The 18283-nt window shown below is 54.0% G+C and overlaps 1 protein-coding gene across 1 annotated transcript in view; it reads right to left on the bottom strand.

The window, feature by feature from the left end:
• GPR26 (G protein-coupled receptor 26) overlaps window positions 1-16860 on the bottom strand; it is a 29675-nt gene extending 12815 nt beyond the window's left edge. Inside the window, exons 1-2 of the mRNA XM_086379602.1 lie at window positions 15622-16860; window positions 4956-5069 (exon numbers count right to left, since the gene is read on the bottom strand). Of these exons, the coding sequence (XP_086235728.1) occupies window positions 4956-5069; window positions 15622-16289 (782 nt within the window). The 5' untranslated portion in view covers window positions 16290-16860. The remainder of the gene's footprint in view (window positions 1-4955; window positions 5070-15621) is intronic.
• Between the last annotated feature and the right edge of the window lie 1423 nt (window positions 16861-18283).

Genomic DNA, 18283 nt, shown 5'->3' with positions numbered 1-18283 from the left:
GCTGCCCCGGCACGGGAAGGGTAGCTCAGGTGTGACCCTGGACTTACCCAGCACACAGCCGGAGCCCAGAAGGTCCCCTGCATGTGATGAGCAAGTTCACATGTGTCCCTCTCCCTGGGGTGTGCCGGGGCCCCTGCTATCACAAAGGCTAGGCCCCTTGTGGGAATCTCTTCTGTCTTCAGTCATGGAAGGGGCATGGGGGTAGGGCGTGGGCAGGGGAAGGTGGTTCCAAGATGGGTGTCATTTCAAGAGGATTAGCCACAAGGATCTGCTGGCCACAAAGTCCCTACTGTTACTCTGTGCTGGGACCTGACGTCCCCTCATTCAGACCCTCGAGGACCCCTGCCTCGATGCACTTGACCCTCAGAGGAAGCCACTGAGTCAGCCACTGCTCATTCTTGCCCGTCTAGATGAGCAGCGCTGAGCAGGGCGCTGGACAGGGCAGGAGGCGTTCTGAGCACTCTGGCAGCTTGGCCAGAAGGACCATCCCAGGAACGAAGGTGTTCCTGCTCAGAAAAGAACGATCTAGAGGTAAAGGGGATGAGGGAGCTGGGAGTAAGAACACGGGTGTGCCTGGACCCCAGAGTCTCTGGCTAGAGGCCAGCACTGTCCGACAGAAGAAGAAGGTGAGCCTCAGGCGTGAAAAGAAACATGTGAAGTTCTGTTAACTTCAAACCTTATGTAATTCAATATATCCAAGATAGCACCATTTCACCATGGAATTGATATGAAAAGTTTTAACTATACATATATTGGTGGTTTAGTAGCTGGTCGTGTCTGACTCTGGCTACCCTGTGGACTGTAGCCCGCCAGGCTCTTCTGTCCATGGGATTTTTCAGGCAAGAATACTGAAGTGGGCTGCCATTTCCTTCTCCAGGGGATCTTCCGGACCCAGGGATAGAACCTGTGTATCCTGCATTGCAGACAGATTCTTGACTGCTGAGCCACCAGGAATCTTATATATATATATGTGTGTGTGTGTGTGTGTGTGTGTACATATATATATATATATATATAATATGTATGTGTGTGTGTAGTCATGCTAAGTCTTGGAAACCCAGCATGCATGTCATACCTACGGCACATTTCAATTTGGACAAGTCATATTCAAGTATTTCAGTGGGACCCGTGGCTGGTGGCTCCCCTGTGGGGATCTAGACCTGGCCCCCGATGTCCCTTCTGCTGGGATTGCCCCCTGTGTAGCCACGCCCACTTCACTCGGTCATGCCTTGGAAGTCTGAGACACTTCCCGATCAGATGCCCCGTCAGGGCGCTCCATCCACGTAGGCGCGCCGTATCTACAGGGTCGTGCCCCCCTCACAGGAGGTCTCCTGCAGAGCCCCACCAGGCCATGCCTCCCCTGCAGGTGTCCTTCTGGCTCTGCACAGAGAAGGTGCTGGGGAAACGCGTGGCAAAATGAAATGACGGGATGTTTGCATATTTTGGCTTTTCCAGTAGTCATGTATAGATGTGAGAGTTGGACTATAAAGAAAGCTGAGCGCCAAAGAATTGATGCTTTTGAACTGTGGTGTTGGAGAAGACTGTTGAGAGTCCCTTGAACTGCAAGGAGATCCAACCAGTCCATCCTAAAGGAAATCAGTCCTGAATATTCATTGGAAGGACTGATGCTGAAGCTGAAACTCCAATACTTTCAGCCTTTCCACCTGATGTGAAGAACTGACTCATTTGAAAAGACCCTTATGCTGGGAAAGATTGAAGGCAGGAGGAGAAAGGGATGACAGAGGATGAGATGGTGGGATGGCATCACCGACTCGATGAGTTTGAGTAAACTCTGGGAATTCGTGATGGACAGGGAAGCCTGGTGTGCTGCAGCCCATGGGGTCACAGAGTCGGACGCAACTGAGCTGACCTTGCATGTTTTCTGAGCTTGGTTTAGGATGGTTCCTTTGTGCACACAGGAAAGTCAAGGCAGTGGCCGGATGGGGTGGTGGCAGTGGGGGTGGGGAGGGTTTCGCAGAGGTTTCCTAAGCCTCTCTTTTCCTCCCCTGTAAGTTGCCATCTGTCCCCACAAAAGATGAACAGTTTTATGAGTGTTTTTTTAAAGTCCAAATGCACCATGTCCATTTGGAGAGAACATATTGAGTTGTGAACCGACTGTCAATTTCACTGAAACGGTTTTTTTTTCTGGGCACCATTAGAGGGAAGCAAGCTATAATCAGAAAAAAGGAAAATTTTGTGGGGAAATGCGATTAAGCCAGGGAAAAATCCAATAGCTTAAATTTGGAGCTGAATTACCTATTGTCCTCTGAGGGTTCAAGTTCACCTCATTAGCCTACAAGTCCCCTTTACTGTGGGAGCTAAGAGAAGGGGCATCCGCATGCCCTCCCTTCCTGATTCATCTCTCCCTGCTCTATCTAGGCCCCTTTAGTTCACACGCCAGCCAGTCCCAGGCCAGGCACTGTGGCTGGTGCGGTATGTAAAGAAGGGAGGGTGGACACATCCAGACCAAGCCCGTGACACACACGCTCCCCAGGCTTGAAGCCCTTGAACGCTTACAACAACCCTAAGGGGCAGGCACTGCTCACTTCTGGTTTATAGATGACAGGTTGGAAGCTCAGAGAGGCAATATCACTGGCCCAAGGTCACGCAGCAAGCAGGAAGTAGAGGAGCTGGAGTTTGAACTCCAGAGCCCAAGCTGACAAACTCTGCAGCCCACCCTCGGAGAGCAATGGAAACCCACTCTCCTGTGTTTCTGCCTGGGCTTCGTGTCCCACAGAAACCCGCATCTCTGCAAGTTCTGACGTCCTGGCTAGATATGGCAGACCTACACCAGGAGCTCCCACCCAGGGGTGTTTCTGGTCCCCAGGTTGCCTAGATCTGTCAGTGTCTGGAGATGTTTCTAGTTGTCAAAAGCGGGGAGCAGGAGGGAAGAGGTGCTGCTGGTGGGCAGTGGTAGATGACAGAGGGGCTGCCAACATCTCACGATGCACAGGATACCCCCACTCACAACACAGACTGTCAGGAGGGCTGAGGTCTCGTGGGTAGTTCTAGAAGGTAGAACTGATGGATCTGCTCTGCTCAGGACAGACTCATCCAGAGATCTGCAGACAGCCTGATGTCCTATGTTTAAAGTGAGAGGTAAGCCCACTAGCCTTCCCCCAGAGGGAGTGGCTACCACAGAAAAGACAGTGAGAGATGCTTTGGGCTTGTGCTGTCTGGAGAAGAGAAGACAGGTGCTGCTGAGGGGGAGCCCGGCTCACTGCCCATCAGCAGGTCCCCCGGGACAGACATCCTCCTGGACTGCAGAAAGCAGGTTTGGGAGCGTGGGTGGAACTATGGGGAGCCAGGCTTCAGCTCAGTGTGAGGAAGGACAGGGAGAGACAGAGGGACCTGGGCACAGTGAGCCTCTCCTCCCTGGAGCACCATCCCTCTCTGGGGGATGGTGAAGCAGGGCATCCTTTCCAGGTCCCAGCCACCTGAGGATGCAGGAAGGTGCTGGGGGATAATCAGGGTGCTGAGGGATGCTGGGAGATACAGGGAATGATGAGAGATGCTAGGGGATACTGGGGATGCTGAGGGATGCTGGGGGATGTTGAAGGATGCTGGGGGATATTGGGGGATACTGGAGATGCTGAGAGGTCATGAGAGGTCCTGGGGGATGCTGAGAGATGCTGGCAGATGCAGGAGGATGCTTGGGGGTGCTGGGGGATGGTGAGGGCTGCTGAGGGATACTGGGGGTGCTGAGGGATGCTGGGGATACTGAAAATACTGACGGATGCTGGGGGATGCAGGAGGATTCTGGGGGATGCTGAGGGATAATGGGGGTGCTAGTGATGGCACCCCACTCCAGTACTCTTGCCTGGAAAATCCCATGGATGGAGGAACCTGGTAGGCTGCAGTCCATGGAGTCGTGAAGAGTCGGACACGACTGAGCGACTTCACTTTCACTTTTCACTTTCATGCATTGGAGAAGGAAATGGCAACCCACTCCAGTGTTCTTGCCTGGAGAATCCCAGGGACGGGGCAGCCTGGTGGGCTGCCGTCTACGGGGTTGCACAGAGTCGGACACGACTGAATCGACTTAGCAGCAGCAGTGGATACTGAGGGATTCTGGGGATGCTGAGGGGAGGCTGAGGGATGCTGGGGGATGCTCTCTCTTTCACACACACACACACACACATGCACACAAAACCCTGCACAGCTCCTACTTGCCAGGCTCAACATCCACTTTCCAACAGAACATCAAAATCCTTTCTGTTTTCATCTTCCCAAATAGTTAAGCCATTTTGGATACAAATTTGTGTGTGCAGGGGTGTTTCCTCTCCAGTGAGCAAAACTGAGCGGGTAATACTTTTTTTTTTTTTTTTTTCTGGCTACAACATGTAAGGAAAATTCTGTAGTTGGAGGAGGTTGGCTTCTGGAATGTACAGCCCTGAGGCCATCATACTGCAACCTTGGCTGGCATGGGGGATGGGGACAGGGAGAGAACGTGACAAGCCACGACGCCTGGACTCACAGAGGCAGATCCTGGAGCTGTGGACGGGAGGGCCCGTCTGGCTGGGCACAGAGCATGCTCCCTGCGCCCTGGGCAGGTGGCACCTGCTGATCAGGGTGTCTGGGCTGGGGATTCCAGGCGGGGCTCTCCTGCACTTGGTTGGCAGTAAGAACCCACACCCTGCAGGCTGCTCTCCCCTATCTCTTCTCCCTTGTCTCCTCCTTTAGAGCTTCCTGGGTTTGGGGACTGAACGTTAGAATGATGTGCTTTGCAATCAAGTGGGGAGTCTCACTACCTTTTGGTCTTAAGTTTAATCCAGAAGAATCTGAGGCTGAAAAGCAAAAGCATATGGCTTCCTTCTCCCTCATCTATCAAGTTCATTCTCATCCTCCGATCCACCCTCTGGAAAACACGTGGCCAAGCGAGGCCCACGTGGCTCTCTGGAGCCCTGCGCCCAACCCCAGCCGCCCCAAGCTCTGGGCCCGCCGGCCAAGCTCACCTGGTGATCACGTAGGGCGCAAAGCACACGAGGAAGGTGCCTATGAAGGTGCTGATCTTCTTGGTGGCTCGCTGCCGCCGCCTCTTCTGCTCCTCCAGACAGCGTTCCCGCACACTGCGCACAAGAGGGGGAGAAGGTGAGTCACGGGGCGGGCGGCCAGGCACAGGGACTCACTTTCACGTGTGCAGGTGGTGGCTGTGAGAGTGGGAACTTGGCCATGGAGCCAGAGAGACACGAGCTCAACTAGGCTCTAAGCATGTGACCTGGGGTAACTTGTCTGACATCACTGGGTCGTCATCTATAAAATACGGAGAGTAATACAACAAAGCTCTGCACACAGCGGCAAGGGGAGGGTGGACCCACTGGGAGATTAGGACTGACATATATACACTGAAGTGAAAGTGAAGTGGCTCAGTCATGTCTGACTCTGCAATCCCATGGACTGTAGCCTACCAGGCTCCTCCGTCCATGGGATTTTCCAGGCAAGAATACTGGAGTGGGTTGCCATTTCCTTCTCCAGGGGATCTTCCTGACCCAGGGATCGAACCCAGGTCTCCGGCCTCGTAGGCAGATGCTTTATCATCTGAGCCACCAGGGAAGTCCATGTATACGCTACCATGTGCTAAACAGATAAGCTAGTGGGAAGCTTCTGTACAACGGGGGTACCTCAGCTTGGTGCTCTGTGATGACCTAGAGGGCGAGATGGGGGTGGGGTGGGAGGGAGGCGCCAGAGAGAGAGGCTGTATGTACGCATATAGCTGATTCACTTCGTTGTACAACAGAAATTGACACAACATTATAAAGCAATTGTTATCCAATTAAAAAAAATGACATAAAATAAAGTGCTGCAAAAGGCTGCTTTGAGAATTAAATGCCTGAAGCATACAAAGCAATTAGCACAGTGCCCAAGCAAGTGCAAATAAACACACTCCCTAGGTAGTATCTCTAGTTCTTACCTTTACCTTATCTAATTATTATCTCTAATTCTTTATCTTTTGATCCTGCCAGGTAAGTGTTACTTGCCCTGCCTTATAATGAAGACCCTGAGTTCACTGAGGCCAAATGATTTGCTCAGCTGGTAAGCGGTTGCAGAATTTGAATGCGTGTCTGGGTGACTGGAGGCAGGTACCCTCCAGCTGGGGCAGCCTGGACTCTGTATGCATTGTGGCCCGGGCTTCCTTTCCTCCACACCTTCAGCCCTATTTCTTCCACCCCAAAGCCCCAGCAAGCCCAGGGCTACAGACATGACATTATCAGGTGACTGAAGAAGTTACTTGATTCCTTCAGAGATGAAGCTCGGTGAAGCTACAGGACCATTAAGCCCCTGGAGAATCAGGGACACAGCTCTGAGGATGCTCACCTGCACCTCTAACCACACCCTGTTCCTGACTCCGCTCTGCTCCCCACCTTTCGAGAACTGACATCTTAGGCCAGCTGGGAGCAGCGGTTCTTGCAACCCCTTTCCTGCAGCCTCAGCAAAATGCACGCGCAACAGCCGGGCTGTCCATCTCCACAAGCGAGGCATCACGTCCTCCAGATCACAGGCCCAATGTGGCCATGTGTTCCTACTTTTTACTTATTTTTTTATAATTAAAAATATATTGATTTATTTTAATTGGAGGATAATTACAATATTGTGATGGTTTCTGCCATACATTAGTATGAATCGGCCACAGGCATACATTAAAATAAATGACATGATTGCAGAAGTGGACAGGGAAGCAGACTGTGGACAGAGTCATCAGGAGGAAAGGTAACTTGGCAGAAGTCAGGCCAGGGCTGCAATGTGTGCATGAGTGCATGTTCAGTCTCTGTCGTGTCTGACTCTGCGGCCCCATGGACTGTAGCCACCAGACTCCTCTGTCCATGGGATACTCCAGGAAAGAATACTGGAGTGGGGTGCCATTTCCTTCTCCAGGGGATCTTCCCACCCCAGGGATCAAACCCGAGTCTCTTGTGTCTCCGGCATTGGCAAGCTGGTTCTTTACCACTAGCGCCACCTGGCAAGCCCAGACCAAGCTCTAGGGACATGGAATTTATTGCCCAAATGCCCTGGTCCTGCTTCCAGAAGGTGTGCAGGCGTCATCCTTGGCCCCATCCTCCTAAGGGTGGACTGTGCCACCTCTGTGCTCGGCTGGAGACCAGAGACATGACATCTGTGAGCAACATGTGGACGCAGATCCTGCCATGTCCACCTTGTACAATGGAAGCCCCTTTCTGTGCTGGGGGAGCCAGGCTGGGAGACGAGGCAGGCGGGCTGTATGCACAAAGCCAGTTCTGCTCTCCCTGCCGCATCTGAGGAGCCTGAGAACCCTCAGTTTGAACACAGCCTCGCAAAGCCTTCCAGACTGAACTTGCATCACCTGTGTCTCCTGCATTGGCAAGAAGATTCTTTACTACTGAGCCTCCTGGGAAGCCAGGCTGCAGTGACCTGATACCAAAATAGGTCAGTCTGTTCAATGAAAGCAAGGAGTGGGGAGAATGTTCATGAGCCAGGCTCGTGAGCAGCATGGACACCAAGGCAGCCTCCCCTTCCCTCCACAAGAACCAACATTTTACTAATTAATCACGGCTCTTCTTTGTCAGATTTCTAGCCACAGATGGACAACTCTATGTTACTTTGGACTGCTCCCCTAAAATTCCTGCAGATTTTTTTTCCTCCGTTGACTGTATCCTTCCAGGAATTTAGAAAGTTGAGAACTGGAGTCTGGCCCAGTACAGACAGATTTCATACTGGCTGAAATGTATTACTCATGACTAACATCATGAATTAATTTCTAATCACTCATATCAGTAGCCACCCACATTTCTTGATTTCTTGATTTAATATATATGCTATCTTAGATACTGTGATAGGGGTTCATTTGCATTCATTGATTTGATACTCACATCTCTATAATACAGTAAGTAAAGTCACTCAGTTATGTCCAACTCTTTGCGACCCCAGGGACTGCAGCCCACCAGGCTCCTCCATCCATGGAATTTTCTAGGCAAGAGTACTGAAGTGGGTTGCCATTTCCTTCTCTAGGGGATCTTCCCGAACTAGGGATTGAACCCAGGTCTCCTGCATTGCGGGCAGACGCTTTACCGTCTGAGCCACCAGGGAATCCCAATCCTATGAGATTAGGACTGATAAACTGTAATCTTCACTTTTTCAGATGAGACAGAGGCACAGAGAAGTTAAGTAACTTGCTCAAGATCGCACAGTGATCGGGAGAAGGGCGGCAGTGGGGTGACCGACTTGCCCCAGGTAATCAGGACTGTCCCGGGTTTAGTACTGAAAGTCCTGCAGCCTGGATGGTTTACACAGGGCTGCTGGGTTTTCAGACTGAGGATCCCACATCTGAGGACCACTCTCCGTCTCGGGCAACGCAGGATGGTTGGTCTCCCTAAGTGATGGCAGTAGTTGAACCCAGGTCATCTGACTCTGAGTGTCACCTGCCAACTCACTGGGGTCATTACACCTCCCTGAGGATTTGTGTACATCATCTCATTCAGAAAATCTGAAGCATACAACCAAGAAGGCAGAGAACAGAAGGGCGATTTTGCCTAAAGTCACACAGCAAAAGTCATCGTAAATCTTTTCACTTTCCATTTACACCTGGGTGTCTGTAGCATCTTCTTGCAAAGACCTCTGGCTCTTGTGACTTGTGCATATATAAGTGGGCATGGAGAGAAGGCACGGGTCCCCACCCTGGAGATCTGGGTGCAGTGAGGTGACCAGCCCGTCTTGGTTTGCCTGAAACGGTCTTGATTTTCAGGCTCAAAGTCACACATCCTGGGAGCCCTCACAGTCCCAGGCAAATCAGAACAACAGTCACCCTCGTGGCATGTCTGGTACATTCTTTACAACACAGGACCTCTTGTTTTAATAATGAAATCCTTCTCTCAAAACTCAGTGTGATCAGTGTAGGAATTGCAGATGTGGGGGCTGAGCTAGGAGTCCCGAGTCATCACAGTACACTCACCCACTGGAAGGAGTACAGGATTCTGGACATCTCCTTGAAAATGAGGATCACTTTCATTTACCGTAAATGACTCATCAAGGGGCACCAGAGAATCTGGTGGTGACACTGGAAGCTGGCCCTCCTCCGGGGTGTGACCCCCAGCCATGTTTTCCTTTTCTCAGACATTTTAGAGTAACCCTGATCAGTGAGCACGCTCTGGCTATGTGTCCTAGTCCCAGCTGTGCCCTCACAGCTGTGTGGCCTCAGGGAAGTCACTCAACCTCTCTGAATCTGGTTCCTCATTTATCGGAGGTGGATTTCACAGTTAGGCCTATAGCTAGAGCAGCCACTTAGCAGAGACTAAGTGACTCATCTGCTACCCAGCTCTGGAGGAGAGAGAAGCTTCCTCTGCTCCCCCCAACCCCACCCCTGAGGGGGCACTTGGGTTCCTGCTGAGGGTCTGAGGACCCAACTGTCTCCCCAAGAGCAGCATCTCTTCCTCCCACCACAGCAGACAATCCTGCCCCCGAGCCTTGAGGAATATTTAAAGACAGACATTCATTAAAGCTTTGAAGGTCCTCAGAAAGATAAACAGAAACATCTCAGGGACTCTCCGAGGAATAAAACAGACCCTTCAGAGGCTAGCACGATCAAGGTCACTCTTCATTGTAAAAACCTGTGCCTGTGGGGAATTCATTTTATCTGTTCCTGCAAAGCTTTGTACAGGAGAGAAGGATTAAACAGCAGGCACTCCACAGACACATTCCTTTTCTGGGTTCCCACACTACGAAGCTCAACATCTTGTACCCAGAAAAACGTAACGAGAGTATGCCATCTGAAGTAATGAACAACCCTTAAGAAAATTAATACTCAGTTATTTTAAAGTGACCTTATCAAAAGTGATGATAGAAATCTGCTCTAGCACAGATTTTTTTTAAAGCTGAGACTTAAGAATCTTGAGCCTTTCAGACAAAGCAAGGCTTATCAATAGAATGTGAAGCTGTGAACCCTTCCATGGCCGAGAGTCCTCTCTGGTTAATACTGAGTGGTCAGCACACAAGCAGCGCCAGAGCCAGACCTCTGGGCTTAAGTCTATGCTTCTTGTACTGACCTGTTGTGCGGCTTTAGGCAAGTCACACAGCTCTTTGTGCATCAGCCTCTTCATTTCTAAAATGGGGACAAGGTAAGTACCTGTGTGGCAGGATCCTATTGAGTTTATCTAAGTGAACAGCCCGGAAGGAGCTAAGACAGTGCTTGACTCAGAGTCAGCATTCACTCAGTGTGGATCCTAAGTGTTAATCACTCAGTATGTATCTAGGAAACAATGCCTACGGCCCAGCACTGCCTTGAACCCCCAAACTCCCTCCCACTGCAAACTTTCTCTTCCTGTATCTATGAGAGAGCACACTGTGACTACAGACTGTTGCCAGTAAGATCTGAGCTTGAGTCTGGGCTCCCATGCAGCGCAGAGGGTGAGAGGCCCGAAGCTCTCTTGGCCAGGTTCATTGGCCCAGAGTGCAAGCACAGTGCCAGTGTGTGTGTGTGTGTGTGTGTGTGTGTGTGTGTGTGTTGGGTAGGGCGGGGGGCGGGGGGAGCAGAGTTGGTCCCAAAGGCTATGACAAGACACAGTATTCCCTTGAGCCAAAAGGAGATGGGCTCTCCAGGTGACATGTGGGGTCAAAGACATGTTCCCCAGGAGGCTTCAGGAATGGGGCAGAAGGATGGATTATCCTGGGGATATCTGAAAAGTCAGCACATGAGGTGATTGTGGCTAAAACATGTGGGGGGTGGGTCCTGACTGACCCCCAGAGGACAGTAGCTGGCCCAGGACTCAGAGAGACATCTGGATTTGCCTTCTGGCTTTTTGGAAAATGAAACAAAAGGCTAGGAAACAGGTTGACTGATGGTGGAGAAAAGCCTCGAGCTTGGGGTCAGGACTGGTGTGAGCAATCCTGCCCTGAGACCTGAAAGGTGGGGGCCTGTCCTGGGCCCTGGATACTGAGGGATCCAGGCCTCCCCAGGAAATGAAGAGTTCAGAGCTAAGGGGATGGGCACACTCAGAACCCACATGCTCCATCCTAGACCAAGCTGTGTGTGTGTGTGTGTGTGTGTGTGTGTGTGTGTGTGTGCGTGCGCTAAGTCACTTCAATCATGCCCCACTCTTTGCAACTCTGTGGACAGTAACCCACCAGACTCCTCTGTCCATGAGATGCTCTAGGCAAGAATACTGGAGAGGGTTGCCATGCCCTCCTCCTCCAGGGGATCTTCCCAACCCAGGGATCAAACCCGAGTCTCTTGTGTCTCCTGAATTGGCAAGCTGGTACTTTACCACCAGTGCCACCTGACCAAACTCTAGAAATATGGAATTTTTTGCCCAAATGCCCTGGTCCTGCTTCCAGAAGGTGTGCAGGCACCATCCTTGGCCCCATCCTCCTTGGCCCCATCCTCCTAAGGGTGGACTGTGCCACCTCTGTGCTCAGCTGGAGACCAGAGACATGACATCTGTGAGCAACATGTGGATGCAGATCCTGCAGTGTCCACCTTGTACAACAGAGGCCCCTTTCTGAGCTGGGGGAGCCAGGCTGGGAGACGAGGCAGGTGGGCTGTGTGCACAAAGCCAGTTCTGCTCTCCTCACCACGTCCGAGGAACCTGAGAACCCTCAGTTTGAACCCAGCCTTGCAAAGCGTTATAAATGTGTACTTCTCAAGGCAGAAGGTTAGAACATCTTTCATTTAACAGTTTGTAAGTGCCAAAGAATTGATGCTTTTATACTGTGGTGTTGGAGAAGACTCTTGAGAGCCCCTTGGACTGCAAGGAGATTCAACCAGTCCATCCTAAAGAAAATCAGTCCTGAATATTCATTGGAAGGACTGATGCTGAAGCTGAAACTCCAATACTTTGGCCACCTGATGTGAAGAACTGACTCATTGGAAAAGACCCTGATGCTGGGAAAGACTGAAGGTGGGAGGAGAAGGGGATGACAGAGGATGAGATGGTTGGATGGCATCACCGACTCAATGGACATGAATCTGAGTAAACTCCAGGAGTTGGTGATGGACAGGGAGGCCTGGGGTGCTACAGTCCATGGGGTCGCAAAGAGTCAGACATGACTGAGCAACTGAGCTGAACTGAACTGAAGTTGAATTTAGAAAATCTCAATATTCACGTAGATGGCTTGTGAAACTCCATTTGTACTATTGCCGCATAATCCATAAACCTTGGGGGCAGGCCGGGGTGGACCCACAATCTAGATCTGTTAAACATGGCAACTGCCCCCTCTTCCCTGGGGGTCGTAACTTCTTCATCTACAAAATCAACAGCACAGGGAGGGCCCTTCCATCTAGCTTTGCACAGTTCTGACACCCTCTGGCTCAGCTCTCACCCTATAGCCCTTGATCACAAGCATGCATTATGTTTCACCCAAGGTCCAGTCTGAAGTCATGAACCTGTGCCAGCCAGTGGTGCCTTCAACTACATGCAGAGAGCAGGGCTGCAGCATCAACACCAGGGGTCCCCAGGCAGGGCCCCCCATGCAGGGCCCCCCCTTAGGGCTCCCCATCGGCGTCCCTGAGGGCACCAGAGATAGGATCTGACTATAATCGGTTCCAAGTTGTGATCTGGGAGAACTGAACCCAGTAGACTGAGTGGTTAGAGACCAGGTGGGTAAAAACTATTAGTAATTCCCAATTCCTTTGTGACAGCAGTAACCCAAGAGACCACTCCAGAAAGATGGGAGAAGGGGGGGTCTCTCAGGGTCCCTGATTCAACTTAGAGCAGAGAGTCCCTGACCTTGAGGTGGTGCTGAAGCAGAGGAATCCAGCCCGTCATCCTCCCTGTCAAATGCTCTGCAGGAAGAGCCGGCATCACTCGGGAGCTTCCTGACAAATGCCACCCTGGGCCTCAGGGAAAACTCAAAATTAAGTCCCAGGAGGCCAGCAGGGTGGTGGCTGTGAAGTGAATCTTCTGGTGAACAAAATCACCATAACCTGCCACCCTGAACAAGGAAGCCTGACTTCTACTGATCGGGACTGGACTCCCCCAGCTCCCAGGACCAACTGGCCCTGGAAGCTGCCTGAAGCCTTAGTGCCGGAGGATGGGGGGACTAGGGGCAGCCTCCTCCTCCGATACCCTGGAGCTAGCTCTGCCGTTTCTCACTTGTGGGGAAGAAGAGTTTGGAACCTTCAAAAAAGAAGCCTGAGGATCCACTGTCCAAGACCTGGTGCCCTCCTGTGAGGCCACCGCTCACGCTCTCCCTCTGGGAGTGGACCCCATAGAAAAAGGCGGGCTGTGGTCACTGAAAGGACAGTGCAGTCGTGCCTGCCCACTCCTCTGCAACCTCTGGCCAGCCTCCGCCAGCAGGGCCTGTTGGAATCAGCAGAAGGCAATCCATCCCCACCATCTCCCAGAAGCCCTTCCTCTCCCTACTGCAGGCTGCTCTTGCTCCTTGGCCCTGCAGGACCCCAGGGCTCTGGGAAGAGGGTTTCCTCAGGGCTTCCTGGGGCTCAGAAGCAGTGAGCATCCACCTGAAAGGGCGCGGAGGAGGGAAGAGAGGCCCGGAGGCCAGCAGAGCACCTGCCTCTTCTCCTAACTCCCCTGGGACCTCTTTCCGTGGTGTCTGACCTGGAGTCCGTTAGACATCTGCAAGATTGGACCTGACCTAGGTGGCACAGCAGTAAAGAATCTGCCTGCCAATGCAGGAGACACAAGAGATGCAGGTTTGATCCCTGGGTTGGGAAGATTTCCCTGGAGGAGGAAATGGCAACCCACTCCAGTATTCTTGCCTGGAAAATTTCATGGACAGAGGAGCCTGGCAGGGTACAGTCCATGGGGTCACAAAGAAATGGACAAGACTGAGTAGCATCTTAAATGGGCTGAAAAGGAGCCACCGTCCTCCTGTTCTGGAAGTTGAAGGGAGGGTGGCGATGGGGTTTGTACTGGTCTAAATAAGAACTGATTCCTTTCCCAGCTGATTCCCTCCTCCACTGTTAGATTCTCAATGAGTGGGCTCACTCATTCAAGTGCCAGGAGTTCAACAACACTGCCTACCGCTTCTAGAGCGCTCCCCGTGAATGTCCTAGGGAAGACGCACCTTCTCAAGTGAGATCCTCTCACCCCAGGGTGATGGGAAGGGGAACAGCACTGCGATCCTTAGGTGACACTGACCATGCATGGCCACGTGCTGCGAGGCAAGGCGAGTCTTTGTGTCGGTGCACACCTGTGGTCTGTTACACAGGGAGCTGACATACAAGCACGTAAGCCTGTGTGTGTGGAGCTCACACATTTTCATACATGGTTCACACGCCCTGGTGTCTCTCACAAGGGACGTAGTGTACATGATTCTGGGAGGAAGATTCTGCAACTAGAAGCTCTGGACCGGCATGTAATCTGGAAGGACCATCCTGAGGGGAACAGGGAACACAGGCTTACATGCCCTTCTGTGTTCAGACAGCGTGAAGCTCAAGGTCTTCTCTTTGTTTTTGCTCATGCGCAGAAGAACTCAGAACTGAAGGAGCCTTTGGTCAGACTGACTCCCCTCACCTAGGAGCTTGCTTCTTCCCGGCCCGGGAGGCATTCGCACCCTGGGGACGGAGCTCCCTCCCTGGCCCCTGGCCTCCCATGCACTGGTCCTCTCTGCCTGCCTCACTTTTCATGCCATCTTGACACCAAAACCCCCTTTCAAGGGTCCAGAGCATCAGGACATAAAATAGCAGAGTCTACAGAACAGAGACCCAGCAGCAGTTTCCCTCCTCACTTCCCTCTGCTTGTAAGGAAAGCCAAGGTGCTCTCAGGACAGCTCAGCTGAGTCTTTCCGCCTTCTGTCCCTGAGAGGCTGGGGGTGGGGGTGGGGGTGGGGGTGGGGGTGGGGGGATGGTAGGACTTGCTGGGGTAGGGGTGGGGAGAGGGAGGCACCCTAACCCACACTGCCCACCCCGAGCTGCCTTCCTGAGAAACAGCAGCCAGGGGAGGATGGAGGTGGGTGGGCAGGTTTCACCATGGGAGTCTCAGGATGACACCCTCCCTCTGCAGGTACTCCAAGTCCAGAAGACACCAGAGGGCGTTGTCTGGGAGGGACAGGAGGACCTCCCCAGCCTGACCCAGAGCCCTTCAGAGGCTCCTTTAAGGACCGCAGAGGAAGGGGCCGCCCAGGACTCTCTCTCTCTCCCCCTCTCCCTCTACCTCTCTCTCTCTATTGCACGCACACACACAGACACACACAAGCAGGAGACAGAGGCAGTGCCAGGCACCAGAGAAAGGAAAGAGCCAGCAGAGCATCACCCTGCTGTCTGAGACCTCTTAGCAGCACCCCAAGCATCCTGGTCAGGCTCTCAGGGCCTGATGAGAGCCATGCAAAGGCCTTCAACAGTGAACAGAGATCACTGCCTTCCCATATATGCTGTTACTTAAAGTGAACACCACACATGTAAAATAAGAAGCCCAGCAAAGTTCCGATTCTCTGTGGTTTCCATCCCCATGAGTCATGGAATGTATGCATTCATATCTCACCCACCTTTTGGGAGGTCCTGCTTGGTTGATACTCTAAGCACCTGTCTTGAGACTCACAACGTTGCCCCTTTCCCCTACCTCAGTTTTCCAAAGAGGACACGGAGGGTCGGTGTTAAAGGGGCTTGCACAAAGCTGCACGATGGAGCGTGGGGGGAGTCAAGGACCCCCTTTCCCACCCCGCGCCTCCACCGAGTCCCCCGCCCCGCGTCCTCACCTGGGGTGGATGTCCACCAGCAGCACCAGCGTCTGCATGGTGATCACATCGATGCGCTTGCAGTGGAAGCGGGCCACCTTGAGCACCTTGCAGTATGTGCAGCAGAGCACGACGAAGGAGAGCAGGAAGCTGAGAGCGTGGAAGGCGCCCGTGAAGACGGCGAAGCGCAGGCGCTCGTCGGGCCGCCGGCTGCAGAGCGTGCAGGACGCGTAGAGCTGGTGGAAGCCGAGCCAGGACAGGGCGAGCGCGGCGGCCGGGAAGGTGAGCGCGTGCAGCCACGTGTAGGCCACCATGAGCGCGGCGTCGCGGAGGCGCATCTTGGCGCGGTAGCTCAGCGGGAAGACCACGGCCACCCAGCGGTCGATGCTGAGCGCGGCCATGCTGAGCATGGAGTTGGCGGCCAGAAAGGTGTCGAGGAAGGCGGCCAGGCGGCACAGGCGGTCCCCAGCCGGCGGCCGCTGCGCCACGACGCCGGCCAGAGTGAGCGGCATGTTGACCACGGTGCACAGCAGGTTGCCGCACGTGAGGTTCAGGGTGAAGAGCGCCGGCGCCTGGCGGCGGATGTCGGCGCTGTGCAGCAGGCAGAGCAGCACCAGCGCATTGGACAGCAGCGAGACGCCCATCGTGCCCACCAGCAGCCCCGCCAGGCCCGCGTCCCACGAGTTCATGGTGCGCGCCCGCCGCCGGCGCTCAGGGCCCGCCGCCCCGCGCCGCCATGGCGCAGCCCGCCGCCGGCTCAGCCCCTCGGCGGCCGTGCAGCCGCCCCGCGCCCCCCGTTCCCCGCCGCCATGGCTCCCCCAGCCCCTCGCCCCCCGGAGAGGGCGCGCGGCCACCCCGGAGCCCGGCGCCACCTCCCGGGCAAGCGCCCCTGCGCCGCCGAACCCGGAGCTTTGCGCGCCCTCGGATCCCGGACTGCGGGCTCCGGCGGCCGCCTCTCACCCCATCCCTCCGCGCTCCGTCTCGGTCTCCGCGGCCCCTCCTGCAACCTTGCTTTCTCTGCCTCGCGTCTCTCCGCTGCTTGCTCTCCTCGCTCTTCCTCTCTGCCTTCCTCTCCACTTTCTCTCTCTCCCCCCTCTGCTGGGCTTTCTCACCCACTGCTGTTCTCTCCGTCTGTCTCTCGCACCCCTCACCAGTTTTCTCCTCCCCTCTTGTTCTTCCCTCTCCTCTCGTCTGGCTCACTCCAGAATCTGGCTGCTTCTATCACAGAAATTCTCCGCTGAGGCGCGCGAGCGCGCGCGCACACACACACTCAGAAAGAACCAGCCCTGAAGGCTCCGGTGCGGGGTGATTGGCTCTTGGTAGCTTCCTGTCTCCCACCCCCAACTCCCCAATCCTCCCCGAATGTGTGTCAAAGACAGGCTGAGTCAAGGAAGTCTGCCCGAGAAAAGGGAGGGATGTCTGGGCACCTTCATGCCTCAGGGCTACCCATCCGAGCCCCAGCGCCAGCTTGGCCAGACGTGGACGTGCCCAACCTGTCCCTCGGAGCCTCGCAGTGCTGAACTTTCTCCCTCTGTGGGCTGAGCGGGGGGAGCTCAGGTGGGCTCCGTTTGCCGAAATGGGAAGGAACACACCTCTCTCCAACCTCTGTGATCAAGCCCCTGGCCCCTGATGTCTCTCAAGGCCTCCCCAGCCTGTCCCCGGGGCAGCAGCTACACCCCTGGGGGCGCTTGGTTCACGGGGCTGTCTTCCCACCGCCCTTCTGCCTGGGCTTCAGCCGCATCCTCAAGCCTACTGGGGTGATGCTGAGACATCCCCTAGTCCAGAGAGGGCTTTATCTGGCCCTGAGCGCTCACAGGTGGATGGATGGTTCTGCTTGTCCAAGGCCAGTCTCAGCAGAGCCCTGGGGTGGCTGATAACTCAGCACTCCCAGCCCAGGCTCCCCGTGGCCCTCTGCCAGCCCACACACCATGTGCTGTGGGTCTGGTGGGGCAGCTGGTTCCAGTCTGTGAGGGACCTGAATGCCACACCCTGCAGGAACCCTTCAGAAAAAGGGCAGGAGGGTGGCTGGTGTGGCTTGGTGGAGACCCTGAGAACTCTGAGCAAGCAGGCTCCCAGCTCCTCCTCGGGAAAGAGTGCACCGACTGTGGCCCTCCTGTTTCTGTCAGGGCCCCAGGTGGAGGGCTTCCAGGGTGATCCAGTGACTAAGAATCCGCCTGCCAATGCAGGAGACGCAGGTTCAAGCCCTGCTCCCAGAAGATCGCACATGTCAAGGGGCAGCTGAGCCAGTGCACCATAACTACGAAGCCTGCTCTCTGGAGATTGCAGGCTGCAACGAGAGGCCACCACAGCGGGAGGCTGGTGCGCGGCAACTGGAGAAGGGCCCCCACTTGGCACAGCTAGAGAAAGCCCGCGTGCAGCAATGAAGACCGAGTGCAGGCAAAAATAAATAAATCTTAAAAAAAAAGATCTTGGGGGAGGGTGTGTGGATCTGGGCTCCCCATCTTACCCTATGACTGAACCTTTACCAATACACCACTGATGTCACAGGATCCTGGCAAGTTACCAGACCTCAAGGAGCCTCATTGTCCTTCTTTCCCTCTCAGGGTTCTGGTAAGAAATAACTAAGACACTGTATATGCAGAGCTGTGCCCACCAGAGGAGGAAATGAACCGGAAGCCAGCCATCTCCTCATTGCTTGGCGCATCACGTGGCCTGCTGACTT

Source organism: Bos grunniens, chromosome 26, assembly GCF_055505025.1.
Source record: "Bos grunniens cultivar Pamir isolate PY7600 chromosome 26, Bosgru_T2T1.0, whole genome shotgun sequence".
NCBI lineage: Eukaryota > Metazoa > Chordata > Mammalia > Artiodactyla > Bovidae > Bos > Bos grunniens.
The sequence above is the reverse complement of the archived record's forward strand: the minus strand, read 5'-3'. Positions and strand labels throughout refer to the sequence as shown.